This window comes from Quercus robur, chromosome 7 (assembly GCF_932294415.1).
Source record: "Quercus robur chromosome 7, dhQueRobu3.1, whole genome shotgun sequence".
NCBI classification, from domain to species: Eukaryota; Viridiplantae; Streptophyta; class Magnoliopsida; order Fagales; family Fagaceae; genus Quercus; species Quercus robur.
Window position 1 is genome coordinate 8,359,582 of NC_065540.1, and position 25,203 is coordinate 8,384,784.

The following is a 25,203-nucleotide window of genomic DNA, read 5'->3' on the forward strand; positions in this document are numbered from 1 at the left end:
AAAAGAAATAGAAAAAAGTTTGAATACGCTTGAGTTCCCATCCACCTACTCAGAAAAGGAAAAAAAGATAATCCATCGGCACAAAATTGTAAATATTAAATTTCCATTGTTCTTTTATTTTATTATTACTAGTTGCCGACCTACATGATGCGTGAGAATAAATAATTATTTTGTAATTGTAATATAATATATAATGTTTTTTTCTAAAATTTATTGAAGATCATTTTTTCTCCCTAAAAATGAAACCATTTTTATTTGGTCCAATTAGATCTATTTCAGTCCCATTCGATCTAATTTGGTCCACTTATTCAATTTCAGTCCATTTTGGACTAATTGGGTCTTAATTGATTCTTTATATAGGTTGCCTTTTTAAGTTTAGCTCAAAAATTCAATTTATTTTTCTTAATTTTTGGGTAGAAAAGTATGAAATTTTATTATATTTAGGCTAAACTTTTTTAATTTTGAGTAAAACAATACAAATAAAAAAGAGATTAGAAATTAGAAATATGAGTCCTAAAAATGCAATAAAATAATAAATATTCAAAAGTTATATTCGGTCTATTTTGTCCTCTTCGGTCTACTTTGGTTCTATTTTGTCCATTTTGATCATATTCGGTCTATTCTGTCCACTCTGGTCATATTCAGTTGGCATTGGTCCTATTTAGTTAACTTCGGTCCTATTTGTCCCTATTCGGTCCAACATGTCCACTTTGGTCCTAATCTATCTATTCGCTTTTATTTGGTCCCTTTAAATCCTATTTGGTCCGTTTCAGTCCACCTTGTTCCCATTTGATCTTATTCTGTCAATTTGATCCATTTGTATCCACTTCAGTCCATTCGGACTATGCTTCAGCTTTTTTATATATATATATATATATATATATATAAATATAGATTAAAATAGAAATTAAAGTGGAGTGCACGATCAAACAAAATTCTATCAAAGTAAAGTGTCAAGAGTCTTGTAGATTAATGCTATTGTAAAATGCCAAGAGTCTTCTAAATCCATAGCGTTGTCCAAATCTACTAATGAGAAAAAAAACTAAGTTCAATTCCCTTCCTCACTGGGGAAAAAAGAAAAAGAAAAAACCAACTAAACACTAATATGGCTTGAGTCAGTTTACAATTTCATGTCCTATATTGACAGATAAAACATGCAAATCCGCATCCTTTCAACATGGCTTATTAGCCCAAACATTTAGCATAACAATCTTTGAACTTAAAGTCACTCATAGCATTTTTTTTTTTTGATACCAGCAAAGGAAGATACAGAGTTTATCAAATTACAAAAGACTAGGATGAACCCAAGTATGATGTAGTGGCATTCGGATTGCCATTTTTGCAGCAACATTAACAAAATCAAGAACACAAATGGGGACAACTAACAGATTACAAACAAAACCACTTTGACACAAAATATCCAAATCAGCCATCAAGGACCTCTCATGCCAAGCTAGAGTCTTAGCCCTGTGAACAAGTTGGATTAGATTCTTGTTGTTTGTCAAAAAGAGAATCCTATTAAATCCGTAGTTGTTGGCTGTGATGACTGCTTCCATTAAAGCCTCCTGTACAGCCCCATTTGTTGAACTTGCATTGCTGCTAGCTACACCACACAATTTGATAACTCCTTGCATATCCTTAGCTTCATAAGCCCAAGCACTTCTATTACATCTTGAGCTTCTTACCCCTGCAATCTTGACTAGCAGCTGCCAGTGTTCTGCTTCTGTGTTGTGTTCGACTCTTGATCTGGAATAGCTTCTGCTTGGCTCGTAACTGATGGAGTATGCTTCTTTGTACCTTCATTGGGGCAATATACATGGGTAAGTCACTCATAGCTTAACATGGGTAATATACATGCACCCTCCACATCAATATACAAAATGAGGAGTCTTTTGGCTGAATATTGCAAAAAATCAAGTTTATTTGTGATATGGGTACTTTTTAAAGTTATTTGGCAAAATGAGAAGAGAATCAAATTTCGTTAACGGTATTGCTGAAATTCTAAGAAAAAGCATGAGAGAGAGAGAGAAATGATGTGATGGAGGGAGAGAGAGAAAATTGAATTTTGGTAACTACATTACTGAAATTTCTGCCCAAAATCCAAAGCTGGCTAGATGATTAGAGGAGTGCCCGAAGGAGGAGTGGCCGAGAGGGAAAAAGCAATTGTGGCAACCAAGTTGCTGATATTGTAAGGGAGGAGAGAGAAAAAATTTAATGGGAATTGATGTAAAGAAGAGAAAAGAAAAGAGAAAAAAAAATTGATTTGTGGCAATGAAGTTGCCGAAAATTGGAAGAGAAAAAAAAAATTGTGGCAATGGAGTTGCTGAAAAATGGAGGAGAGAAAAAAAAGAATTGTGGAGTTGGCAAAATTGTAGGGGAAAAGAAGAGCAAAAAAAATAATAGGAATTGTTGTGGCAGTTGCCGAAAATTGAAGGAGAAAAAAAAAGTGGCAATAGAGTTGCAGAAATTGGAGGAAAGAGGAGAGAGGAAAAATTGATTTGTGGCAACGGAGTTGCCAAAATTGGAGGAGAGGACAGTTGGTCAATCAGGTTTGAACAACTTTTACTAGAGATCCATGCAATAAAAATTATTCTTATTCTTTGCCATATAAAGATTCTTATTCTATGCTAATAATATTGCAGAACCTATTCATGCATGCCGAAGAGAGAAAATTATGGAAGAAAAAGAGGATTGATGTTCTTATACACTTAAAAAAAAAAAAAAAAAAAAAAAACCAAGAATAATCATAATCATTATCATAGTCATGCAACAATATCAACTCTAATATAACAATGCATAATATTTACAATGTATTAGCTTCTAATATTTACAAAGCATATATTTATATAATAATAATAAATCTGTTAGTTTCTAGTGTTGTAAATTAATAAAGCAAAGCAAAAAAACTCACATTAATCCAAAACTTACAATCCTAAGTTGTGCACAATAAAGCAAAGTAGAAGAATGATAAAGCAATGAACAATCAGAAGTAAGTGAAATAATACGTAAAATTTTAACACTTTCTGTGAGGAGATGCAAAAACTGATGCTGCCTTTTATAATAGTGAGGAGAAATAAAAAGACAAAAAAAAGACCATAGAAGTGACAATGCACAACTAGGACATATAATTACTACTTTTACCGGATGAAATGAAGTTGAAATGAAATTACATGAAATAGACATTTGGCACAAATTTTTTTCAGAAGCACCAAATTTGTTTCAGTCAAAAAATTCACTGGCACCTATCTATTTGGTGTGATATCCAGGCTATGCATGGTAGGTTTTATACGGAAGGAATAAAAATCTATGTATTTCTTTTTGTTTTTCGAATCTATGTAACTGTTTTGCATAGATTTTGGTAAATTTTTTTTTTTTTTTACATTGCAGAAACCTAATCGCCTCTCTCTCTCTCTCTCCAATTTTCGGCAATTCCATTGCCACAAATTTTTTTTCTCCTTCAATTTTCGACAACTTCATTGCCACAAATTTTTTTTTCTCTACTCCAACTTCGACTACTTGGCTACCACAGTTCCCATTAAATTTTTTCTCTCTCCTCCCCAACAATTTTGGCAACTTGGTTGTCACAATTACTTTTTTCCTCTCGGCCACTCCTCCTTCGAGCACTCCTTTAATCATCTGGGCAACTTTGGATTTTGATCAGGAATTTCGATGATGTAATTACCAAAATTCAATTTTCTCTCTCTCCCTCCATCTCATTATTTCTCTCCTCTCATACTTTTTCTTAGAATTTCAGTAACACTGTTACCAAAATTTGTTTATTTCCTATTTTGTCAAATAACTTTGAACAATACCTATATTACAAATAAACTTGATTTTTTCCAATATTCAGCAAAAAGAATCCAAAATGAGGGCATAAAATTTTGATGAATACAGTACAAAAGATTGGGTGTGTCGGGCTTTTTAAGAAGGAAAATTATAAGACGTCAACATTATGAGAAACAAATTAAAACAGTCCTATCCAAAAGATAAACCAAAAATAATACACACAGTTATGAACTCCACTTGTGAAGCCACATTTAGCAGCTAAGACATGCTTGGCATCAAAGCTTTATCCGGCACCTGGACCAAGTAAAGTACAAAATTGTAATCATGCCATGTAGGCCACCATTACCTATTTTTCCGTTTCATCGATTATAATATAATTTAGATTTGGTAGGGAAAAAAAAAATACAAATAAGCGGTATAAAGCATCCTAGATTAAACACCAAAATAGACAACAAAAGAAAATAAGCTAAGAAACAATGGAAGGAGAGATATCTCATGCCCCTTATATCTGCTTCACCCTTGGACACCCTCTCAATCAAAAAGAACATTGGCCAAAAAGCAAAGCTACAGCTGCAGGAGCTCTATGTTGAATCTTCTTTCTGCTTTTTTGACACATGCCCGTGATCACCTTTTTTCAACTTAGCTTCACGGCGCTCTCTCTTCACACCTTTGGATTTGTCAATTACAGCCATTTCACCAACCTAAATGGCAAAAGGGGGAAAAAATTATATGAACAGTACAACAAATAATTACCAAATTGTAGTAATACATATGAGGATCTTAATTTAAGTAATCTAGTGCAGAATTTACACATAATGGGGTATATACTTTAGAAAATAAAAGTTTTGCTCATGCAGCCAAGGGTGGAAAGAAGCTGTCTCTCCCACAAATTACCCAAATCTTTCCAAATGAGAAGAGATTAGAGAGGAGAACAAGACAGTGGCTATCAAGTGCTGCTAACTTCTCTAAACTACACAATCTCTGACTCTCTCACATTTCACTTCTGAACTAGTTGAGTATCTGATAGTTGATGCAATAACACTGCTAAATGAATAAATTTTCTACTTACCTTCTGATCTGGAATGTATATCTTTCCAATCTTGCCCTCTACTGCATCATCACCAACATTTTTCACCTGCCAAAAAGGGACCACATACAAACATGTTACTTTTTTCTTCCTAGAAAACGAAATAAGAAAGGTTTATGAGAGTAGTTTAGTCAACCTTCTTCTTAGGCTGGTCCCTGGCTGTTTTCATGGCTGCTTTCTTAAGGCTGTCATTAGGAAGACGATGTCGACGAACTACCAGATCCATGGAGGGGCCAACCTCTACCAATTCCATCCTCGGTACTTTCGTGCCAGACTTTTTTAGCCGCAGTCCACAGTGAGAAAGAAATACCCTATTTGAAGATATAGCTGTACAGACATACACACGGTCTAACCCAACAAGATTTAAATTCTCCACAACCTGCATGTATCAAACCCATGCTTTTATTAATATGCTTAGTTCATAAATTATAGATGTGCAAACTACAAGGGCGGCAGAAAAATGCACCTCTCCCCGCAAAAGATCAAGCAAAACTTCTTTAAAATGTTTGAGCTCCTCTACATTCTCAAATCCCTCTCCAACGAAAGCAATCATAGGTTTTGATCCAATCAGTGGAGCTAATTTCTTATCGTATTTGAATGACTCCATTGGTTTGAAATTTTCAACCCCAACCTCCACGAGATCATAGATGTGGTGGTCATAAGTTCTACCTATAACAAGATTATCGGGCCGCTTCTTTGAGTGAGAACCATACTGCAAGTCACCAGAGATTAGATACATCAAAAAAGATGCTGCAGTAACAATACAAGAAATTGATCAACAGAAGCAAAAATAACCATTATAGCATTTCAACATTGGACTTCTTATTTTGATAGGCGCAATGGTCAGCTTTTAAAGAGGGTGAGGGTGAAATTCCATATGATTTCATTCTGAATTACTAAGGATCAATAGAGGGAAAATAAAAGGTTCTACAAGAAAAAAGCACATAGATACTTCAATATCTCCATTTAACAAACACAAAAGCTTCACACTGTCAACCAAAACAGAGGTGAATCACACAGCTCAAAACTGCCAATATAAACACATCACTTTAAATGCAAGGCTGTTAATGGGGTACGATAAACAAATTCAATCGATGACAGAAAAGGACACAATTGACTCCACCAGTTTTAGCTCTCCATGTTAAACAACACACCAGCAATTTCAACATAGAAATACTCTCTCTTACAGCACAATATCCCACTCCAAACTAAACTATAGAAAAACAGTCATTTTCTGTACATACATTTGCTGATCACATTTAAAATAAAGCAAAAGACAATGTTAACCCTTTTTCACTACATCCAGCATCTTGAGGTATGCATTTAAGCACATTATGACTCGGGTTACAGAGTCTTTCATGTGAATCATGTGATTAGCATATGTGCATTAAAATTCAGTTTTTCACTTTTTCTATAGTCAATGAAGTCTAGCTCAAAAAGCACTTATTAACACATAACAAATGAAGAGCGAAGTTGTGTACATTCAAGACTGGCAAGGTGCATGTATAAATCACCAATGATTTGTACAGCTATAAGCTTAAATCTTTCTATAAACCGATCAAAAAATTTCAAGCAAAAAAGCCTCGTAACACTATCTCAATCCTCAATGACCAACTATTTAAACCCAACCACATACTTAAAATCCCAAAATATACAAGACCAGTGACCTCGCATAGGAACAAAGTCACCAACACAAACTTGCAAACGGAATCTCAAAAGTCAAAATCAATTGTTAACAAATCCAAAACAGCATAGAATGCTCCTAAAATTCTATTTTCACCACCAAAAAAAAAATTAAAGCAATTGATTAATACCCAGTATTAAAAAAATTCCCACATAACAAATATTAAAAAAAAACATAGCTAGAAAGATGAAAATCTTATGCTACAATCGGTTTTGCGAGAAAATAATAAATGGCCACATAACAAATATTCAAAAACTAAGCTCTTACCACGAAAATGCTACAATCGGTTTTCATAGAGAAGAATTCCAAAGAGGTCTCGCCACCGTTTTCAAAAGGCTTGATGTTCTCGTTCTTGCGGCTGAACTTGACGGCTTTTCCTTTCTTCAAATGGTATATTTCCTTCAAAACCTCGTTCAATACACCACTCGTCTTTGTACCGTGAAGTATCAGCGTCTTCTTCCCATTCTCGACGAGCTTGGGGGCTCGCTTCTCGAGCTCACGCCTAACCCTATGATTTCTCGGAGTTTTTACTTTCAACATGGTGAGCAAAGCAAAGCAAGAAGAGCAAGAGGTTTGGTTTGGTACCAGGATTTAGGTATATGAAAGCTAGGGTTTTTGGTCAGAGGATGCGTCGTATGATTGTTGGGCCGGTGATTTTGATGGGCTTTTGGGCAAAGAGTGAAATTAGCCCAATTGGAAATTATGTATATGAAAAAATAGAACAATACGACAGAAGTCAAACAAAGAGAAAATCTTGCAATATACAACACAGATTATTCAATTTTTAATCCATATATGTAAACGCCAAGACAACCAAATTAAATTTTTGAGAAATAAGTTAGTACATATATATATATAAAATTAAGTTGTCAATTCTTCTTCTTCAATTAATCTCTTGGAAACTAAACAAAAAAATAACTAAAATAAGAAACTCATCATGAGTAATACTAAGGACACACCTTAATCCACACCCAAATTCACATACAGTTTATATGTTAACTTTTGATTGGATTTTAACATTTTTACATGGGTCTACCACATGTACATGAAAAAGCAGAAATATAATTAAGAGTTTACATAAGCTAAGTGTGGATTTGGGTCTGAATTGAGCTGTATTTTTAACATTACTCAAAAATCAAATGCAAAAAAAGTGTGTGTACTATGTAAGAGAGAGTAGTTGTTGAATCTAATTAACTGCACCTAAGGGTGTACATAAGATTTGAGAGAGAGAGAGAGAGAGAACTAGTGAAGTGTAAATGTTGTAAGAAACGTTCCAATATTGGTGAGCTCTCTCATGATGAATGCTCATCCTTTCTCTCGTGAAAAGGAAGCAGAACTTGTCTGAAGCAACAAAAAGATTAAAGATCTCCACCATGTGAGTTTCAATAATGAGTATGATCCAGAGAAGGAGCCTAGCTCTTCTCAAGGTCTTCAAGGCCATCAGGTTTTGTCATTCAAAGAAAAGCTTATGGGGGATATTCCTGGCTCTTATACTCATGCTTTTGACTTCTTTGAGGCATTGGACTCCGACATTGAGTCCGATGATGAAATGGCTGACCTCAGGGAAGGGTGGCAGTTGTGAAGCTTTCCAGTACCGCCAAGCAGCGTATTAGAGCCCCATGGATAAAGCTTTCATTGTGAAGGTATTTGGGCGTAAGGTAGGGTTCAACTATCTCCATTCGAAGCTTTTATTTATGTGGAAACCAGTAGGGAAGATGGACTGTGTTGATTTGGAGGAGGGGTATTTCTTAACTTGCTTTTCTTTAAAAAAAAGAGCATGACTATGTGCTAAGGAAAGGCATGTGGTTTATAGGTGACCATTTCTTATCTATTGGACCATGGGAGCCTAACTTTAAAACTGATTTATCCAATGTAGCTTCAGTAGCGGTCTAGGTAAGATTAAATCGTCTTCCTATTGAATATTATGAAACTGAAGTTTTAAAACAGATTGGGCAAGTGATTGGGATTGTCTTAAGGATTGATACACATATGGCGACGAAATCTAGAGGGAGGTATGCAAGACTAGTATTTCCAAAAAACCTTTGGGCCAAGCTGGGCCATCTAGATCAAAGGGAGCAACCTCAAGGAATTCTTTGCCTAGGCCTTCGGTAAAAAGGAAGAAGTCTTATAACCTGAGGAAGGGTAATTCCTAATCTAGTCGAGAACATTCTAAGGATGGGAAGCACCAGCCTTTTTAGACTAAATCCCAGATTTCTTTTTTACAAACCACTGATCATAAAACTTCCTTCAATCCTAAATTCTGATTTTCATGCTCAGTGTAACCTGAGATGAAGGTTGCCACCAAAGGTGATGTACCTAATAAAGTGGAAAAGGAAAGTAGGAATGGGTGTTCCTCAAATTGCCCTATTTCCTTAGATTGCCATAAGGATTTGGAGAAGCAAATCAGTCCGGCTAAAGGTAGTATTGATAAGCAAGTCCAAGGTATTCAGAACCTAGTTGGGGGATCAAACAAAGGGGAATTATAGCCTATGGAAGAATTTAAGCAGGCAGAAGGTAGGGGTTGTGGGACCGGGTATGATCTTGAGGTCAAGGATCAAAACGAAGCAATTCATATGGAGGTTGATGGAGATGGGGGCAGTTGTACCTCTTAGTGAGGTTGGTGCATCTCCTTTCCTGTATTTAGCAATGAATATCATCATCTGGAATATTAGGGGCACTCTGAAGCCCAATTTTTAGAGTCATGTTCGTGATCTTGTAAATATCCATCACCCAGCTATTATAGTAATAATGGAGACCAAGGTTGGTGGTGACAAAGCTAAAGAAATTATAGGGAGGCTCCCTTTTGATGAAGCCATTTGCACAGAGACCAGAGGCCTTTTTGGAGGATTGTGGTTATTGTGGAATTTGGATATTGTGGAGGTGTCCCTGCTTGCAAAGACAGAGAAGGAAATTCATGTGCTGGTTAAGGTTAGACCTTTTGATCTGAATTGGCTTTTTTCTACTGTGTATGCTAGTCTTAGATTTGAGGAAATGTGCATTTTGTGGAAGAACCTTGCTACAGTTTCTGAGCTTAATAATTTGCCTTGGGTGTTGGCTGGAGGTTTTAATGAACCTCTTATTAATGAGAATAAGTTTGGAGGGAGGGCTATAAGTATTAATAAATCCTTGTTGTTCAAGGAGTTCCTAGACAAATGCAACATGGTTGATCTGGCGTTTTCAGGACCAAGGTTTACTTGGACGAACAAAAGAGGCATCAGTGATCTCACTCAAGAGCGCATAGATAGGGTCTTCGTTAATTCGGAGTGGTGGAATCTGTTTCTGGAAGCTAGAGTCACACATCTCACTCGGTGCCATTCAGATCATTGCCCAGTACTTCTTGAATCTAGTGCCAAAGACTCACTCTATTTAGAGTGACCTTTTAAGTTCCAAACTTTTTGGCTTTTTTATGTTACCTTTCCTCGGGTTGTTTCGGGTGCCTGGAGTCATACCACTAAGTTATCTGAGGCCATTAGGAGATTCACCAGGGATGCGAAGGTTTGGAACAAATCCCATTTTGGTAATGTGTTTGATAAGAAAAAGAGGTTAATGGCTAGGCTCAATGGCATCCAAAGAGCTATGGCCATTATTCCATTGGCATCTCTTATGGATTTGGAGAAAAAAAAAAATCTTCTATTAGTACTTGATAATGTTCTCAGCTAGGAAGGGGAGTTGTGGGCACTTAAATCTCGAGTTAATTGGTCGATCCAAGGTGATCGCAACACGCCTTTTTTCCACATGTCTACCCTTGTTAGAAGGAAGCGCAATAAGATCACAACCATTAAAAACTCAGTGGGTGATTGGTTAAATGAGGAGCAGTAGGTTATTGGAGTTTGTGAAAAGAGGATTTAGTGAGATTTACACCTCATCTCAAGAAGTCTCTCTTAGGGTTCCTTCCTTTAGTTGTCGTTGGCAGGCCAGGTTCTTTGATACTGTTCGAGATATTATGGATCACAAAGTAACTGTAGAAGAGATCAAAGATGGCATTTGGTCCATGAAAGCTTATAAGGCACTAAGTCCGGATGGCCTCCATGCAGGATTTTACCAGCGCTTTTGGTTGATTGTAGGTGAGTCAGTTATCAAAGAAGTGAAAAAAAGTTTCCCTGAAAGAAAAGTACTTGATTACCTGAATAGGACCCATATAGCGCTTATTCCTAAGATCCAAGGTCCTGAGACTCTCAGCAACTTTAGATCGATAAGTTTATGTAATATAGTGTATAAAATTGTTACAAAGATCATTGTGGCAAGGCTGAGACCCTTCCTAAGTTCAGTATTTAGTCCGCTGCAAACAACATTTGTTCTAGGAAGGTGAGGCATTGATAATGCCATTATAGCTTAGGAAATTAGTCACACTATTAATTGCTCCAAGGGTAAAGAGGGATACATGGCAATAAAGATTGATCTTGAGAAGGCCTACGATAAGTTAGAGTGGAGTTATATAGGGGAAATTCTTATTAGAATTAACACCCCGTGTAGTTTGGTTGATCTTATCATGAGCTGTGTGTCGTCAGTGTCTACTTCCATCTTTTTCAATGGAGGGTGCCTTCAACCATTGTACCCTTCCAGAAGAATCAGGCAAGGTGATCTGCTCTTGCCTTACCTCTTCATCATTTGCATGGATTATTTAGGATAGCTCATTGAGGAGAAATGTAGTGAAAACCTGTGGAAGTCAGTGAGATCTTCCAAAAGTGGACTAGCTTTCTCACATTTAATGTTTGCTGATGATTTAGTGCTTTTTGCCAAAGTTGATCAGATTAATTGCTCCACAATCAAAGGTGTGTTGGATGCTTTTTGTAGCAAATCGAGTCAAACGGTGAGTGAAGTTAAGTCTTGGGTCTATTTCTCTCTTAATGTAGACAGTGATCTTAAAGAGACTTTCAGTAACATTCTTGGCTTCTAGTCCACTTCCACCATTGGAAAATATCTTGGAATTCCCATTAAACACCTGGGATCTTCCAATCGAGATTTTAATTTTGTGGTGGACCGTGTGAAACAAAAATTGTCAGGTTGAAAGGCAAATCTTCTATCTATGGTTGGGAGAACAATGCTGATACAGTCTTCTTCGTCAACGATCCCATCATATACTGTGCAATATGCGTATCTCCCTGGCAAAGTTCTTGACAGCATGGACAGAGTTAATAGGAACTTCCTTTGGGGTTCCTTGGATTCTGATAAAAAGATACATTGGGTAGGATGGGATAAGTGACAAGGCCAAAAAAAGAAGGAGGTTTGGGCTTCAGTTAGCTAAAGGGAGAAACATAGCTTTAGTAGCTAAGCTTAATTGGCGTTTCCATACTAAGGCTAGTGCTCTGTGGGCTACTGTATTAAGGATGAAATATTGCTCGCCTCAAAGATTGAGGTCTAGAAATGGTGATAAGCTCCCTTGTTCTCGGGTTTGGTCAGCTATGAAAAAAGGGAATGACACCTTTCAAAAAGGTATTATCTGGAACATTGGGAGGGATAATAACCTAAACTTCTGGTTTGATAAGTGGACAAGCTTAGGCCCTTTAAGAAAGCTAATTCATGGCCTTTTTCGTTGGAGGAGTCTAACAGGAAAGTTAAAGAAGCCATTTCAGCAGAAGGTTGGAATTGGTCAAGTATTTCGATTCAATTGCCCCAAGATATTGTAGGTGGAATACAAACAACTCCGTATACTATTGCGGCAAGAAGCCAAGACACATTAGCATGGGCCGGATCCTACAACGGCAATTTTGATCTTAAAAGCGCTTATAGGATAGCCTCAGGTAATGAGAACACCTAGGCTTTTAAAGGGCAGTGGATATGGAAGCTTAATATCCTTCCTCAGATTCAAGTTTTTCTTTGGAAGTGCTATCACAAGAGCTTAGGAGTAAAAGCTTGCTTAGCTTCTAGAGGAATCTGTTTGGATATCACTTGCCCTCTTTGTCTCTAATAGCCAAAAACAATTATGCATGCTTTTAAGGGATTGCTAGGTAATTAAAGCTATTTGGTTTCAGCTAGGGAGAGATAAGCTTGGTGATAGATTCTTTGTTAGTGACTTGGAGGACTGGCTGGCAGATACCGGTATGTTTAATTATCCCTACTCTCCTAATCAACCCCCCTGGAAGTTTATTTTCCTGTTCACCATTTGGTCTATTTGGTTAAAAAGGAACTTGTTGGTGTTTCAAAATAAATCAGCCCATCATAGTCTGGTCCTTGAAATATTGAGCAAATCCTCGGAGTTTTTTCACTATACTCTGTCTCTTAGAAATGCTCCTAGAATGACCACCAAATTCATTAAGTGGGAAAACCCTACTAGTGTGTGGGTGAAGCTCAACATTGACGGCTCTGCTCTAGGGAACCCCGGGATCACTGGGTGTGGGGGTTTAGTCCGGGATGAGGATGGCAATTGGGTGATCGAATTTACTAGAAAAATCGGGAAATCGTCAAGCTTCATAGCTGAGATTTGGGCTTTAAGAGATGGTCTGAATGTGTGTCTACAAAAGAACTTATTATTGGTTGAAGTCGAGTTAGATGCCAAGGCTGTTGTTGATATTCTTGCAAGGATTTATAACTCAAGCGAAGCAAACTCCCCACTTGTAGATGACTGCAGGCACTTGATTGCTCAATTCCATCAGATTCGCATCAACCACTATTACTAGGAAGCTAATAGATGTGTGGACACCCTAGCTAGGATGATCACTAACCAAGCTCAAGAGTTTGAGCTATTCCATAATCCGCCTATGGACCTAGAATTTGCTCTTCTTTCTGATGTTAATGGGTTGTATTACCCCAGACTTTGTCCTAAATTCTTTGTTTCAGTTTAGTTAATTGTGATTTCCTTTTTACCAGAGAGAGAGAGAGAGAGAGAGAGAGAGTCATACAAGTATTGAGAGTTTTGAGCTTCTTACGGTGTTGTATTCTGTTTGGTTGCTCAAAATTTCTTTAATTAATTAATTAATTATTATTACTATTTTATTTGTTGTGGAGGAGTGGGGGAAGAAATTATTAGGTCCACTAGGAGGAATGTTGATGTGGTTCTCCCAACCAATAAGACGATGTCATTTATGTAAATATGTAAGTGAGTTTCCTGATTAGCACAAGAAATAAAAAATAAAAAATTGCCAAGTACTGTCACATTTGCATAAATAACAACATTTTCTTGGTTTGGAGGTTAGAAAGGACTATGTCTGCAATCTTTCTAGTAGACCTAATAATTTCTCGAGGGGGGTGTTGGGTTTAGAAAATATAGGGAAATAAGCAAACTGGTAGAAAGTAGGGAGTTTACGGTTTGGAATGTTATGCTTAATTTGTTTGCTTAAACTGAAAATTTTGCTAACTTTGGTTCAATTGCTTACTTAGGTCTCCTGAATCCTAATTATGAGATATTCCAATCAAACAAATCCTCGTATCCACATCCTTATCCTTATGTAACCAAAACCCATCAAGAATCTTCTTCTCAAGCTTAGCACTCTTATTAGCCGAAAGGTTTAAAGGTAAGCTGGCCCACGTATTATATAGGTATATAACCTTAACAGCCCACTTATTAATATTATTTGTCCACAGTACTCTCTCTATACCATCGTTTGACGGTCATAGACATCCAATGGTTGATGCGCCACATATGACATACATGATACACCAGTGTGTTGCTTATGAGACATCTAAGGTGATGAGCTCAAGTAGGAGTGTGCATCAAACCAACCAACCCAACAAAATCGACTCAACTCAACTCAAATCAATGCCAAGGATTCAGATTTATTTTTGTAGGTTGTGTTTGAATTTTGTTTTGAGTTTTGAATTGGTTCACATTGATAGTTTTTTTAAATCCATTTGAACCAACCTGACCTACTATCTATATCAATTTTTTTTTTTATTACTGTTATTTATATATTTTTTAATTTGATTAATTTTGCTATTTCGAGATTCAGTTTTGATGACTTTCAAACTTTTAAGCATATTATATGAATCATAATAATATATATTGAAAAAAGTGTTTAGATAACTAACGAAAACCCACTTTTTTTATAAGACATAAAACATTTATGCACAATCTATTGACCCAACTTGATCCATGTGGGTTTGGTCAAGTCAGTTTCTATACATATGATAGGCTAGGTTGGGTTGGGAATATAACTTTATTTTGCTATTTTCGAGAATTAGTTTTGATGACTTTAAAATTTTAAGCATATTATATGAATTGTACTAATTTGTTGAAAAAAAAAAGTTTAGATAACTAATGAAGATTCAATTCTTTTACAAGACATAAAATACGTATGCACAACATACCAACCCAACTCAATCCATGTGAAGTGGGTCAAGTTAGTTTTTACATATGTGATGGATTGGGTTAAGTTAGGAAGTTCTCAACCTGACGTAACATATGTACACCCCCGTTCAATGGATTTGAAAAACAAGCCATAAATCAGGAAGTCTCAAGTTTCATCTACCAAACTATTGGTCCATGGGTTTTCAAAAACATCTCATGAACAAGGAGTAGAATAGTGTACAATCCCCGCCTAAACAAAAAATTAATTGGTGCATTAACTTGATAATAATGACCAATTATCATAGAGCATGCTTTATAGATTTGAAATATTATCGTATCAATTTTTTTTTTAAATAATTAAAAATAACGTAGCATGATAAAAATGACTTGACATTATTTTATTGAAAAAATTAAATTCGCATGAAAAGTTGATGTGACAAATGAAATATAACTTCAGAGACAAAATATAAATCCTAAATTTTAGATTATAAAATTTAAACAACCTCATATTTTATTTTAGGGGAGTAGCATGCACTTTACCATTTTAAAACAAAAAAATTCACCAGCATCAACCTCATTTTATGTATATATAAAATAAAATTAAAAAAAAAAGAGAGGAAAAACCATACCGAATATAAAAATGGAAAGCCCTTGTTTAGTCGATTCCTGAAACTTAAATAGAGCTGTCCCAACGGAGCTTCACTATCTATTAATGTAATATCTCTCTCTTTCTCGCTCGCTCTCACACACTTCGTTCTTTATAACCGTTACTAATTCTCAATCAAACCCTCACCCAATTCCCCAATCACCCTTTTAACCTCACATACTCCAGTCCAATCCAATCCCCATTCAATTCCTTCATACCTCAGTTTCCCTCATATTCCTCACGGTCACAATTTTTTGTATTCCCTTAAATCCTGTACAATTTAGGTCTAGAATCTTTTAATTTTTTTTTTTTATTAATTTGAAATTTTCGTAGTCATACATACATGACCGCCTTGTTGGTATAAAATCAAAATGTTTGGATGTTCTTCATTATTAATGATGTTTTAATTTTTTTTGGATTATGATTATGTAATTAAATAAATAGTGGATTTAGCTAGGGTTAGGGTTTTTGGGATTTTTTAATTTTTTGGTTATACGGTAATGGAGATGGAGAGCTCGCGTAGATCCTTCGATAGATCGAGAGAGCCAGGGTTGAAGAAACCCCGATTGGCCGAAGAGTTCCAGAATCCGAACCCGAACGGCCGGGCTTTTCCGCCGCAGCAGCAGAGGCCGGTGGCGGCGAATCCGGTGGTGCTGTCGAGGTACCGATTGGGCGATAGGGATTCGGAGAACAATGATTCGAGCCGAGGCGGAGGGGGTTATCAGCCACAGCTACCGTCACAGTCACAGACACAGCCACAGACGCAGTCGCAGCAGCATCAGGAGCTGGTGAGTCAGTACAAGACCGCGCTCGCCGAGCTCACTTTCAATTCGAAACCGATAATTACCAACTTGACTATAATCGCCGGCGAGAATCTCCACGCCGCGAAGGCCGTCGCCGCCACTGTCTGCAACAACATTCTCGAGGTGAACTCCGAATTTTCCTTTTGGTTATGGCGCCAATTGTTGTTTGAATTGAATTGTAAGAAATCTTTGGATATAACAAGGAAAAGAAAAAGAAAGAGAAAAAAAAAAAAAAAAAAACTTTATAGTAAATATAGTTATAGAGTACTAAAGTGTTGTGATGTGTGTTATTTTTCGATGTGGTTTAGTGAAATGAAGATGATAGTGATATTTAGTATTGTAACTGTAAGATGGGTTTAATGGAATGCTTATGGTTTTTTTATTTTTTATAAGTAAATTGCAGTGTGTGTTGTTCTTGAATGTTTACGCGCTCACAAAGTTGTGGTTTTGACCCCAAAATCAACTTAATCTAGCCTGAACCCTTTTTGTTCATTTATTTATTTTTTAAAATGTGTTTGGATGGGTATCCGTAAAGCTTGTATTTATCGGTGATGAGTAGTGAATGGGATGAGAATGATGTATTGTTTCATTCGAGGCTTTTTGTTTGCAATTAACGTGCGATGTGGGATTGTAAGTTGTATCTCGTGTAATTTTCTTTGGGGTACAATTTTTTCTCCAATTCAAGCAGTTGCGATGCGTTCCATTTTATGATGTTTTGGTTGTGTCTGCCAACTCTTAAAGTTAAAGGCCACGTGTGTAGCATCTGATAAGCTGCACGAGAGTAGAGTGGATGGTGAGCAGTTTTCAGGAACTTCTTAAATAAGATGCTAAGCAAAGAAGGCCAACATTCTACGAGAACATGGTTATTGTTGAATATAAGTTGTATAAGGTTTGGCCAGCAATTTATTCCATCCTTGAGAGTTTTGCGTGGAATAATGCTGTCTTGTTTATTTTATGATTGCTTTTACCAAAAATATTACAGCATTGCTTGACAAGCATAGAACCATTACAGCTGCCAGAGACATTTTTGTCACTTTCTAGTTGTTGCTCTTCTTCTTTGTCATTTGTGTTCCTTGTCCTGATTATGGGAACTATATGTGTGAAAGGTTTAGTGTCTCTTTTGAATTATGATGTTATGTACCCTGCAAGAGATTTAATGTGGAACAGGTTGAATTATCTTTGGCTAGCATTACTTCTGTTATGAGCAGTAATCTTGTTAAGGTAAATAAAGATAGTGTTGTAAAAAAAAAAAAAGTAGAAGAGATTATCATTAATCTGATGAAGATGTACTTGGATTGGTGGGTGTTGCATATTTTCATTCATATTCTGATTATTCAAAAGATTGAGGCAATATATTGAATCTATTTGGGGAGTCATGATCAAGCGTAAGACGTACTGTGTTCCATTATGATGCCTAGGCCAACATTCTGTGAAATAAATCTATTGCTTAAAGGTTCTCATATTCAGAGTTTATACTTGGTCAATTAGTCCAGTAAGGCCAACATCCTACAAAGTCCTTAAATGTAACTTTTTTCAAGCACACAACCACTCCCCCCCCCCCCCCCCCCCCCCCCCAAACCCATGGTGCAGCATAGATTATATGCTCAAGTACAGATTTCTAGGTCTGCTGTTGAGGATCTGCTTCAGTTGCTACGTTATGTGGTTGTGGCAGAGGACAAGATGTATGGGTACTTCTTACTATTACATAAAGGAGCAGGTAGAAACTTTACTTGTTTCTTTGTGATAGGGAGATTAGAATGGGATTACTTAGTCTTTGTAAGGTACAGAGATACGGGGAAAGCAAAAATATATATCAGATGAAGTTAGTGGAACTGAAAATTTTCAGCGGTAGTGATATGAATTATTCATTGTTGACATGCTAAATCAGCATGGGGAGACTATAGTTGGGAATTTACAAGATTTTTTTTCAGGAAATATTCATACTTAAATTGGTATCTGCTAAGGATTTCCATTTGCGATCCTGATTCTTGGTGAAAGTTAAAAGGGTTTGGTTGTTTCTTCTAATTGCTCTTATAGGTTTCCTTATTGTTGAACTTCTTTACTTCTATGTTTGTTTAATTAATATTTACATGAGTTAACTATCATTGTAGCTGCACCAATGGTTTCAATGAACAGTGGGTTTAGGGAGATGTGATGTTACCTGCTGTGTGTTCGTTGTTGATCTAGCTTTCCCTTGGCTTTAATGGATTCAGATAGCTAGATGTTTCAAGTCTCTTTTCTTCCTTTTACTTTTCTTATTTTCTTTTGTGTGTGGGGGGGGGGGGGGGGGGGGTGGAGAGGGAATTAGGCACTATGTTATTGTAGCCACTTAATTGTTTCAAGGAATTTGTCTTGTATATTGTAACTAATCTAAATTAAAACTTGCAGGTTCCTAGTGATCAAAAGCTGCCATCGCTCTATCTTTTAGACAGTATTGTAAAGAATATTGGGAGGGATTACATAAAATACTTCGCTGCCAGACTGCCCGAGGTATTATTCTGTTTGTAGCCTTTCTATTTAGGTGTTATGCTTATCAAAAGGAATGCTGCGTGTGTATTATGTATAAAGCATAGGCGTTTCTCAAGCTTGACCATGCTATGTTATGAGTTTCAATATTGGATTTTATAAATGTCAATAACATATTTTCAGAGAATGAGATTTTAACTTCCCTTTCGTTTCTCTTTTCAAGCGATCATCCAATAATTCGATTGTGCCTTTCATCAAATAAAAAATAGTTCTTTGTCTTTAAGATGCAAGATTTTATACTTGCTTTTTTTTATTATATATTACTTGGTAATTTCCAATTCTTTCTGCACTTCTAGGTTTTCTGCAAGGCATATAGGCAAGTAGACCCTCCTGTACACTCAAGTATGCGACATCTTTTTGGAACTTGGAAAGGTGTCTTCCCTCTTCAGGCACTTCAGATGATTGAGAAAGAACTTGGCTTCACTCCCGTGATCAACGGTTCATCTTCAGCAGCTACCACAACATCCAAGCCTGATTCGCAGTCTCAGCGCCCACCACATAGCATTCATGTAAATCCTAAGTATTTAGAAAGGCAGCGCCTTCAGCAGTCCAGCAGGGTATGTGGAGTCATGTTTTAAGTTTAGACTTTGGAGTTAACCATCATAATTCTGTCTTGCTTTTCCAATGCATGTATTTCATTGCTGTAACTTTATGTTCTATCGTTGCGTGGAAGGTTATCCTATGCATGCATTGATTAGACTTTGTAAGGCCATATCCTATGTTAAATTTGAATATGGCCTTCTGCATCTGACATGTAAGGTTGCATTTCTGTTTTTTTGCAAACAAGTAGCCCTCTTGCACTTTGATGAGATTTGTTTGGATCTTTGGCATGCATCTATTGCTTTTTCGGTAATGCTGGAGTTTACATCATAATGATTTCCTTTCAGTCAGGGACTCGTGACAGACTTATTCATGATACTCCACAAAAGCCTTTGTCCTGTGATTGACATATCTGTAAATTTAAATGTCAAGTGATTTTTCTTTTTATAAGTAATGATATTATTGAAAGAACTACGTCACGTACGCAAAAGTACGAAAGCTAGTCATTTTTGTAGAAATACCTTCATTTTTAACAATATAATAACATAACATAAGATATGATTAAGGATGAGAGATTTTATAGCATGGTTTGTGACTTCACTTGCTTATGCTCATCCTAAAATGCTTCATGAGGGCACCTACCAAATCAATTCTCCTGCTCTCTATACTCTCATTTTCCTTCTCCTTTGTTACTGTTATTCACTAATTAACTTGAGGGGATGGATCTAGTAATTACTTTTCCTGTTTTGTGTGATGAAGGCTAAAGGAATGCCTAATGACTTGAGTGGGGGTGTAGCAAACTCACCTGAGGATGCAGAAAGGCTAGACAGAACAGCCACTATGAGTGCAGGACGCCCATGGATGGATCCTTCTGTTAGAGTACCTGTATGTAAATTTTTTATATTTTATATTTTAATGTGCTATAAGTTTTGTCATTTGTGATTTCATGATGTCATAAATTTTGCAGAATGTTCAGCGTCCTAATAGAGATGCACTAAGTGGACCTCTTCATGAGAAGAATGTTAGTGCTGCATATGGAGACTACGAATATAGTTCTGATCTTTCAAGGACTTTGGGCTCAGCAACTGGAAGAACTGGTGGGAGAATTGCTGAGCAAGGACACGACAAACCTTGGTATGGAGCTGCAAGCAGTGTTGTGGAGACAATATCTAGCCAAAAGAATGGTTTCAATATCAAACATGGGCTTCCGAATTACCGAGCATCCAAATCTGCATATGCTGATCTTCAGCTAAAGCCAACACAGAGTATTACAAATAGAAGCAGCAGTGCTATTTCTAGTAGCTGGAAAAATTCTGAGGAAGAGGAATTTATGTGGGATGATGTGAACTCCAGATTGCCAGATCATGGTGCACCCACTATCTCTAATGACTCAAGGAAAGATCCTAATGACTTGAGGAAAAATCGTTGGACCCCTGATGATTCAGAAAAATTGGTAAGTTAGCAAGAATGGGACCACCCTGAAAATGAGTTTTGATTCTATTATTGCTTTGATTTGAGAAATGTTTTGTAAGGCCAACAAAAAAAAAAGGTAAGAAAAGTAAAAAGAATATGGAAACTTGCATAAAAGCCCTATCACTTCACCAATTACAGCTCAGACAAGTCCTTGTCTGGTTATCAGAAGAAATAAAGATCTGTTTGTATTAATATATAGATACACGCACACACACACACACACACACACAGAGTTCTTTACAACGCTGCAACTCTGGACCATTTGGGATCGGTATGACTGATTTCATTGGTCACATGCAGGCATTTGAGTATGACCTTCGGAAACCACATAGTTTTGATGATGTTGCATCAAAGGTTAGTGAAGCTTCCATTGATTTGTTATACAATGAACAGAAGGAGTTAACCTCATTTGGTCACCGATCGTCATCATCATTTCCATTGCAATCACACTCCATTGATGGGCTGACCCGTAATTCCAGCCAATCAGAAGGCTATGCTGCTACTGTCAGTGGAGTGTCAACAAGCGTTCCTTCTTCACTATCAAGGATGGGAGGTCGACAGCAGATAGGGTCATCACATATTGGAGCCTCAGGCCTTGCGGTCCTTACAAATGCTGTGTCGGGTTCCAGTGGATCTGTAGGGCAGCAACAGTTTCAATCTCTGGGAGTAGCATCACCATCTGCACATTCACCCATGCACCAGCATCCTCCATCGCCTTCGTTAACAGTGAACCCTTTGCATCATCATTCGCTAAATTTGACTGAGCAGGATCATCCACAGACTCAGTCCCTGCCTCGGCCTGATTTAAAAGCTTCTCAACTTCTTGGGCGGGTGAATATGGGGCCTCGCAACAAATATACTCAGGACTCCTCACCTTTCCAGTCTCCAAATGTTCAGCCAGGACAATTGCAAAGGTTACAGCCCCGAGGCTTACAACCTTCAGTAACTTCTTTTCAATCAAGGCATCATGATCGACAACAAGCAGACTCCACACTGTCTGAACCTCCTGGTGAGATTCGAAAGCCATTCCTGCCTCCAGTATCTGATTTTGGAACTCCCTCAACAATGGAAAATTCTGAATCAGATCATTCAAATACTCTTGCTGCAGAATCTTCAGGTCAATCAAGCAGAGCTAATTTGTTGGCTGCTGTTTTGAAGACTGGAATTTTGTCTAACAATTCAATTACTGGTAGCCTACCTAATCTGAGTGCCCAGGACAAGGGGCAAATGACATCACAGTCAGGTGTTCAGCCTCCCCTTCCAAATGGACCTCCGCCAACCCAGTTTACATCCTCAGGGCCCGGTGTTGTGTCAGCTATTTCATTAGGTTCTTCCCATAAAAAGTTACCAGCTCCTGCAGATGTATCTCAAAGAAAGGTAGGACAACCACCTCTGCCACCTGGTCCACCACCTTCATCTCTTGTTGATAGTGCATCTGCACAAACCTCAAGTGCTGTGAATAATGATCCAATTCCAATTTCAAACCTTTTGAGCTCATTAGTTGCGAAGGGTTTGATATCAGCATCTAAGACCGATTCACAAACTCTGGTCCCAACTCAGATGCCTAATCAATCACAAAACAAGAGCCCAGACAGTACTACCACTAGCTCTGTGTCGGTTTCTTCAGTACCTGATTCCTTGGCCATCCCTGCTTCAACTACCAGGGATGAGGTATCATTTTCAGAACCTGCCAATAAAAGCTCTGTTGCCTTGCCTCAACCCACCACAATGGAAATCGAAAATCTCAGTACTACCACTAGCTGTGTGTCGGTTTCTTCATTACCTGATTCCTCAGCCATCCCTGCTTCAACTACCAGGGATGAGGTATCATTTTCAGAACCTGCCAATAAAAGCTCTGTTGCCTTGCCTCAATCCACCACAATGGAAATCGAAAATCTCATAGGTTTTGAGTTTAAGTCAGATGTAATCCGAGAATTCCATCCATCTGTGATCAGTGGACTATATGATGGCCTTCCTCATCGGTGCAGTGTTTGTGGTCTTCGACTTAAGCTTCAACAATGTCTTGATAGACACTTGGATTGGCATGCGTTGAAAATATCTGAGGCAAATGGTTTGATTGGCCCATCAAGGAGATGGTATACAAACTCAAGTGGCTGGGTTGCTGGGAAGGCAGGACTTCCACCTGGCAATGAGTCTGCTGGTTCTGTAGATGAGTCTAGTAAGACAACGGTCATGGATGAGCCGATGGTTCTTGCAGATGAAAGTCAATGTGCGTGTGTTTTGTGTGGGGAGGTTTTTGAAGATTTTTACAGCCAAGAAAGAGAGGAATGGATGTTCAAAGCTGCAGTGTACATGACTATGTCATCTAGGGAGGGTGAGATTGGAACTTCAAATGAGAGTGCTGTTAAAGGCCCCATTGTGCATGCAAACTGTATATCAGAAAGTTCAATTCATGACCTGGAACTGGCTAGTAGTATCAAAATGGTAAGGCTTGATGTTTATTTAGGATGGACCGAAAGGATGCCATCAAGTATAGCATCCTAGATGTCTCTTGACATTGTGAAGGATCAGACCCACCATTGTTTCCTCTTTTTACAAATTTTGGGAGACTTTTCTATAAATTCCACGCCCCCCCCCCCCCCCCCCCCCTCCCCCTATTTGGTGCCAATGAGCTCTTGTTCAAATTGCATAAGCCCTTGTATGAGCAAGGTGGTGGGGAGTGAGGTTGTGGCCTGTGGGTTCCAGACTCACCAGACTGTATGTTACTTAACTGTATTAAAAATGTCTCTAATTGGCAGAAGGATGTAACAGACTAGATGTGTTGATCTTGCACCTGAGATCAGTGCAAATGGTGGGCCTGATCCTCTATATGTTTTAAAATGGTCAAAATGCCATGACTGCATTTTGAGCTTTTTACATGACCTCTCATGGCTTATAAAAAAAGAAAAAAGAACTTGCTTCATTAGAAATGGAATAGCTTATTTATGATGTATGGCTGATGGAACTTATTATATTTTGACAGGAAAAGGGTGTATAAACACTTCGAAACGAGTTAGAGGCCGTCTTATAGCAGAGATTCTATCAGTAGAAGCTGACAGTGGAAATCCAGGTGTATTATACATAGCTTAAACATGCATGGTCCTTGCATGATAATTTTGTTGTGCCTCAAAATGGTACTGAGAGCTGTTGAATTCTTGTTCCTGCTCTCATTTCTTTTTCTCTTTTTTGTTTTTCCATTTAATTTATAGTTTGAAAAAAATACATATAATTGGCTGATAATGCATTGCACCTCAGCTTTCTTCACTAATGTGGTTGATGTGTTCCTCTATTTTTCTATTTCTGATTTTGTTCAAGCACCGGGTGGCTTTTCACTTAATACCAGCTTCTGATAGCAACACTAGTATCGAATTTCAATCCATGTCCATGAATTTCAACGCTGGCAGATGGCCTCTGTATCATTAAAATAGTAATGAAGTTGCCTATTTTTGTACTCTTGTTTCAAGGTGTGGTTTTGAGCATTGTTTGTTGAATTACATTATTTCTCGGACAGTAATGGATAATGTTATTTTACTTCCCCAATTTTAAGAATAATTCTTTATTGGCCTCCTTAAAAAAAAAAAAAAAAAAAAAAACGCTATGTTGGTGTTGGATTGCTCTTACTTTGTTATCTCTTGGATAGTCTTTGCATTTCCCTCTTTGGGTGCTTAGGTCAACTCTATATAATTCATTACCACAAATTCATGCGTGTGGAGTTGTTTTCTTATAGATGTCAATTCTAAGTGTGCATGATCCTCCTTTGAAGTTTATTCAAGGTTTTGTTGTGGTTATGGAATTGCCCCTGCCAAATACTCAAGTTACTGGTATATATTTAGGATTTTTAATTTGACTCCTTGATTATCTTCAGAATGGTTTGGTTTAACTGACTAAGGTCGCTTCACTGGGTGCCCGATACGGCCTAGTGTTGTGTTAAAAAATGGCCCTGATTCTTTAGACATACACATAACCACAGGGTACTGAGTTTGGATAAAAGGTTGGTCTGGGAGGAGTTGGGGTGTAGGCGAGTTTGGCCTTTGTTATGGCTATACTATAATTTGTAACCCAAGACGCACTGATCGTAATAACCTTATAGTTTGCCATATCATGTATCAAAATATTCTGAGATCAATTATAGTTTTGCTATATCATGTATCAAAATATTATAAAATCAATCACTATTTGGATTTTATATGTATTTTATTTATAAATAAAACCGATGATTTCTTATGGATTTGCCGCTTAGCTTTTGAGGTTTCAAAATTATACACTGTCGTTCTTTTCTTATATATTTGATTAATTGAGCTTAAATTATATTTTACATTTAATCTCTCTACTTGAACCCGTATTATTATGTCATCATATGTAAGAAAATATGGACTATCTCCATTGGAAACACTTTACTGTTATTGATTTTGCCCAAACGATTTTTTGTGAGAC

At 37.3% G+C, this 25,203-nt stretch overlaps 3 protein-coding genes across 5 annotated transcripts; 2 read left to right on the top strand and 1 right to left on the bottom strand.

Annotated features, from left to right (window-relative positions):
* Positions 1 to 3,950: 3,950 nt before the first annotated feature.
* Positions 3,951 to 7,143, bottom strand: LOC126692052 (ribosome production factor 2 homolog). Its single transcript, XM_050387471.1, has 5 exons — positions 6,825 to 7,143; positions 5,340 to 5,585; positions 5,010 to 5,252; positions 4,856 to 4,921; positions 3,951 to 4,487 (listed from the first exon to the last, which is right to left on the bottom strand). Exons 1-5 carry the CDS (start codon positions 7,095 to 7,097, stop codon positions 4,368 to 4,370), a joined length of 948 nt encoding a protein of 315 aa, XP_050243428.1. The 5' UTR covers positions 7,098 to 7,143; the 3' UTR covers positions 3,951 to 4,367.
* Positions 7,144 to 9,305: 2,162 nt separating this feature from the next.
* On the top strand, positions 9,306 to 9,932 carry LOC126690977 (uncharacterized). Its single transcript, XM_050386067.1, has one exon. It carries the CDS (start codon positions 9,306 to 9,308, stop codon positions 9,930 to 9,932), a length of 627 nt encoding a protein of 208 aa, XP_050242024.1.
* Positions 9,933 to 15,443: 5,511 nt separating this feature from the next.
* Positions 15,444 to 24,220, top strand: LOC126692054 (polyadenylation and cleavage factor homolog 4). 3 transcript variants are annotated; one of them, XM_050387474.1, is made up of 8 exons: positions 15,444 to 16,353; positions 18,619 to 18,720; positions 19,053 to 19,313; positions 20,056 to 20,181; positions 20,264 to 20,749; positions 21,070 to 21,778; positions 21,878 to 23,214; positions 23,753 to 24,220. In XM_050387474.1, exons 1-8 carry the CDS (start codon positions 15,928 to 15,930, stop codon positions 23,765 to 23,767), a joined length of 3,462 nt encoding a protein of 1,153 aa, XP_050243431.1. In that variant the 5' UTR covers positions 15,444 to 15,927; the 3' UTR covers positions 23,768 to 24,220. The 3 variants fall into 3 exon arrangements, with proteins under 3 accessions (XP_050243431.1, XP_050243429.1, XP_050243430.1); XM_050387472.1 differs by having other exon boundaries at positions 21,070 to 23,214; XM_050387473.1 differs by having other exon boundaries at positions 21,163 to 23,214.
* The last annotated feature ends 983 nt before the right edge of the window (positions 24,221 to 25,203 follow it).

Coding starts and splice junctions, on each gene's coding strand:
- LOC126692054 (XM_050387472.1), top strand. CDS start 15,928: ATGGAGATGGAGAGCTCGCGTAGATCCTTCGATAGATCGAGAGAGCCA. Junction 16,354..18,618: donor TCTGCAACAACATTCTCGAG/GTGAACTCCGAA, acceptor TAAAACTTGCAG/GTTCCTAGTGATCAAAAGCT. Junction 19,314..20,055: donor GCCTTCAGCAGTCCAGCAGG/GTATGTGGAGTC, acceptor TGTGTGATGAAG/GCTAAAGGAATGCCTAATGA.
- LOC126690977 (XM_050386067.1), top strand. CDS start 9,306: ATGGAGACCAAGGTTGGTGGTGACAAAGCTAAAGAAATTATAGGGAGG.
- LOC126692052 (XM_050387471.1), bottom strand. CDS start 7,097: ATGTTGAAAGTAAAAACTCCGAGAAATCATAGGGTTAGGCGTGAGCTC. Junction 5,586..6,824: donor CCGATTGTAGCATTTTCGTG/GTAAGAGCTTAG, acceptor GGTGACTTGCAG/TATGGTTCTCACTCAAAGAA. Junction 4,922..5,009: donor GGGACCAGCCTAAGAAGAAG/GTTGACTAAACT, acceptor CCTTTTTGGCAG/GTGAAAAATGTTGGTGATGA.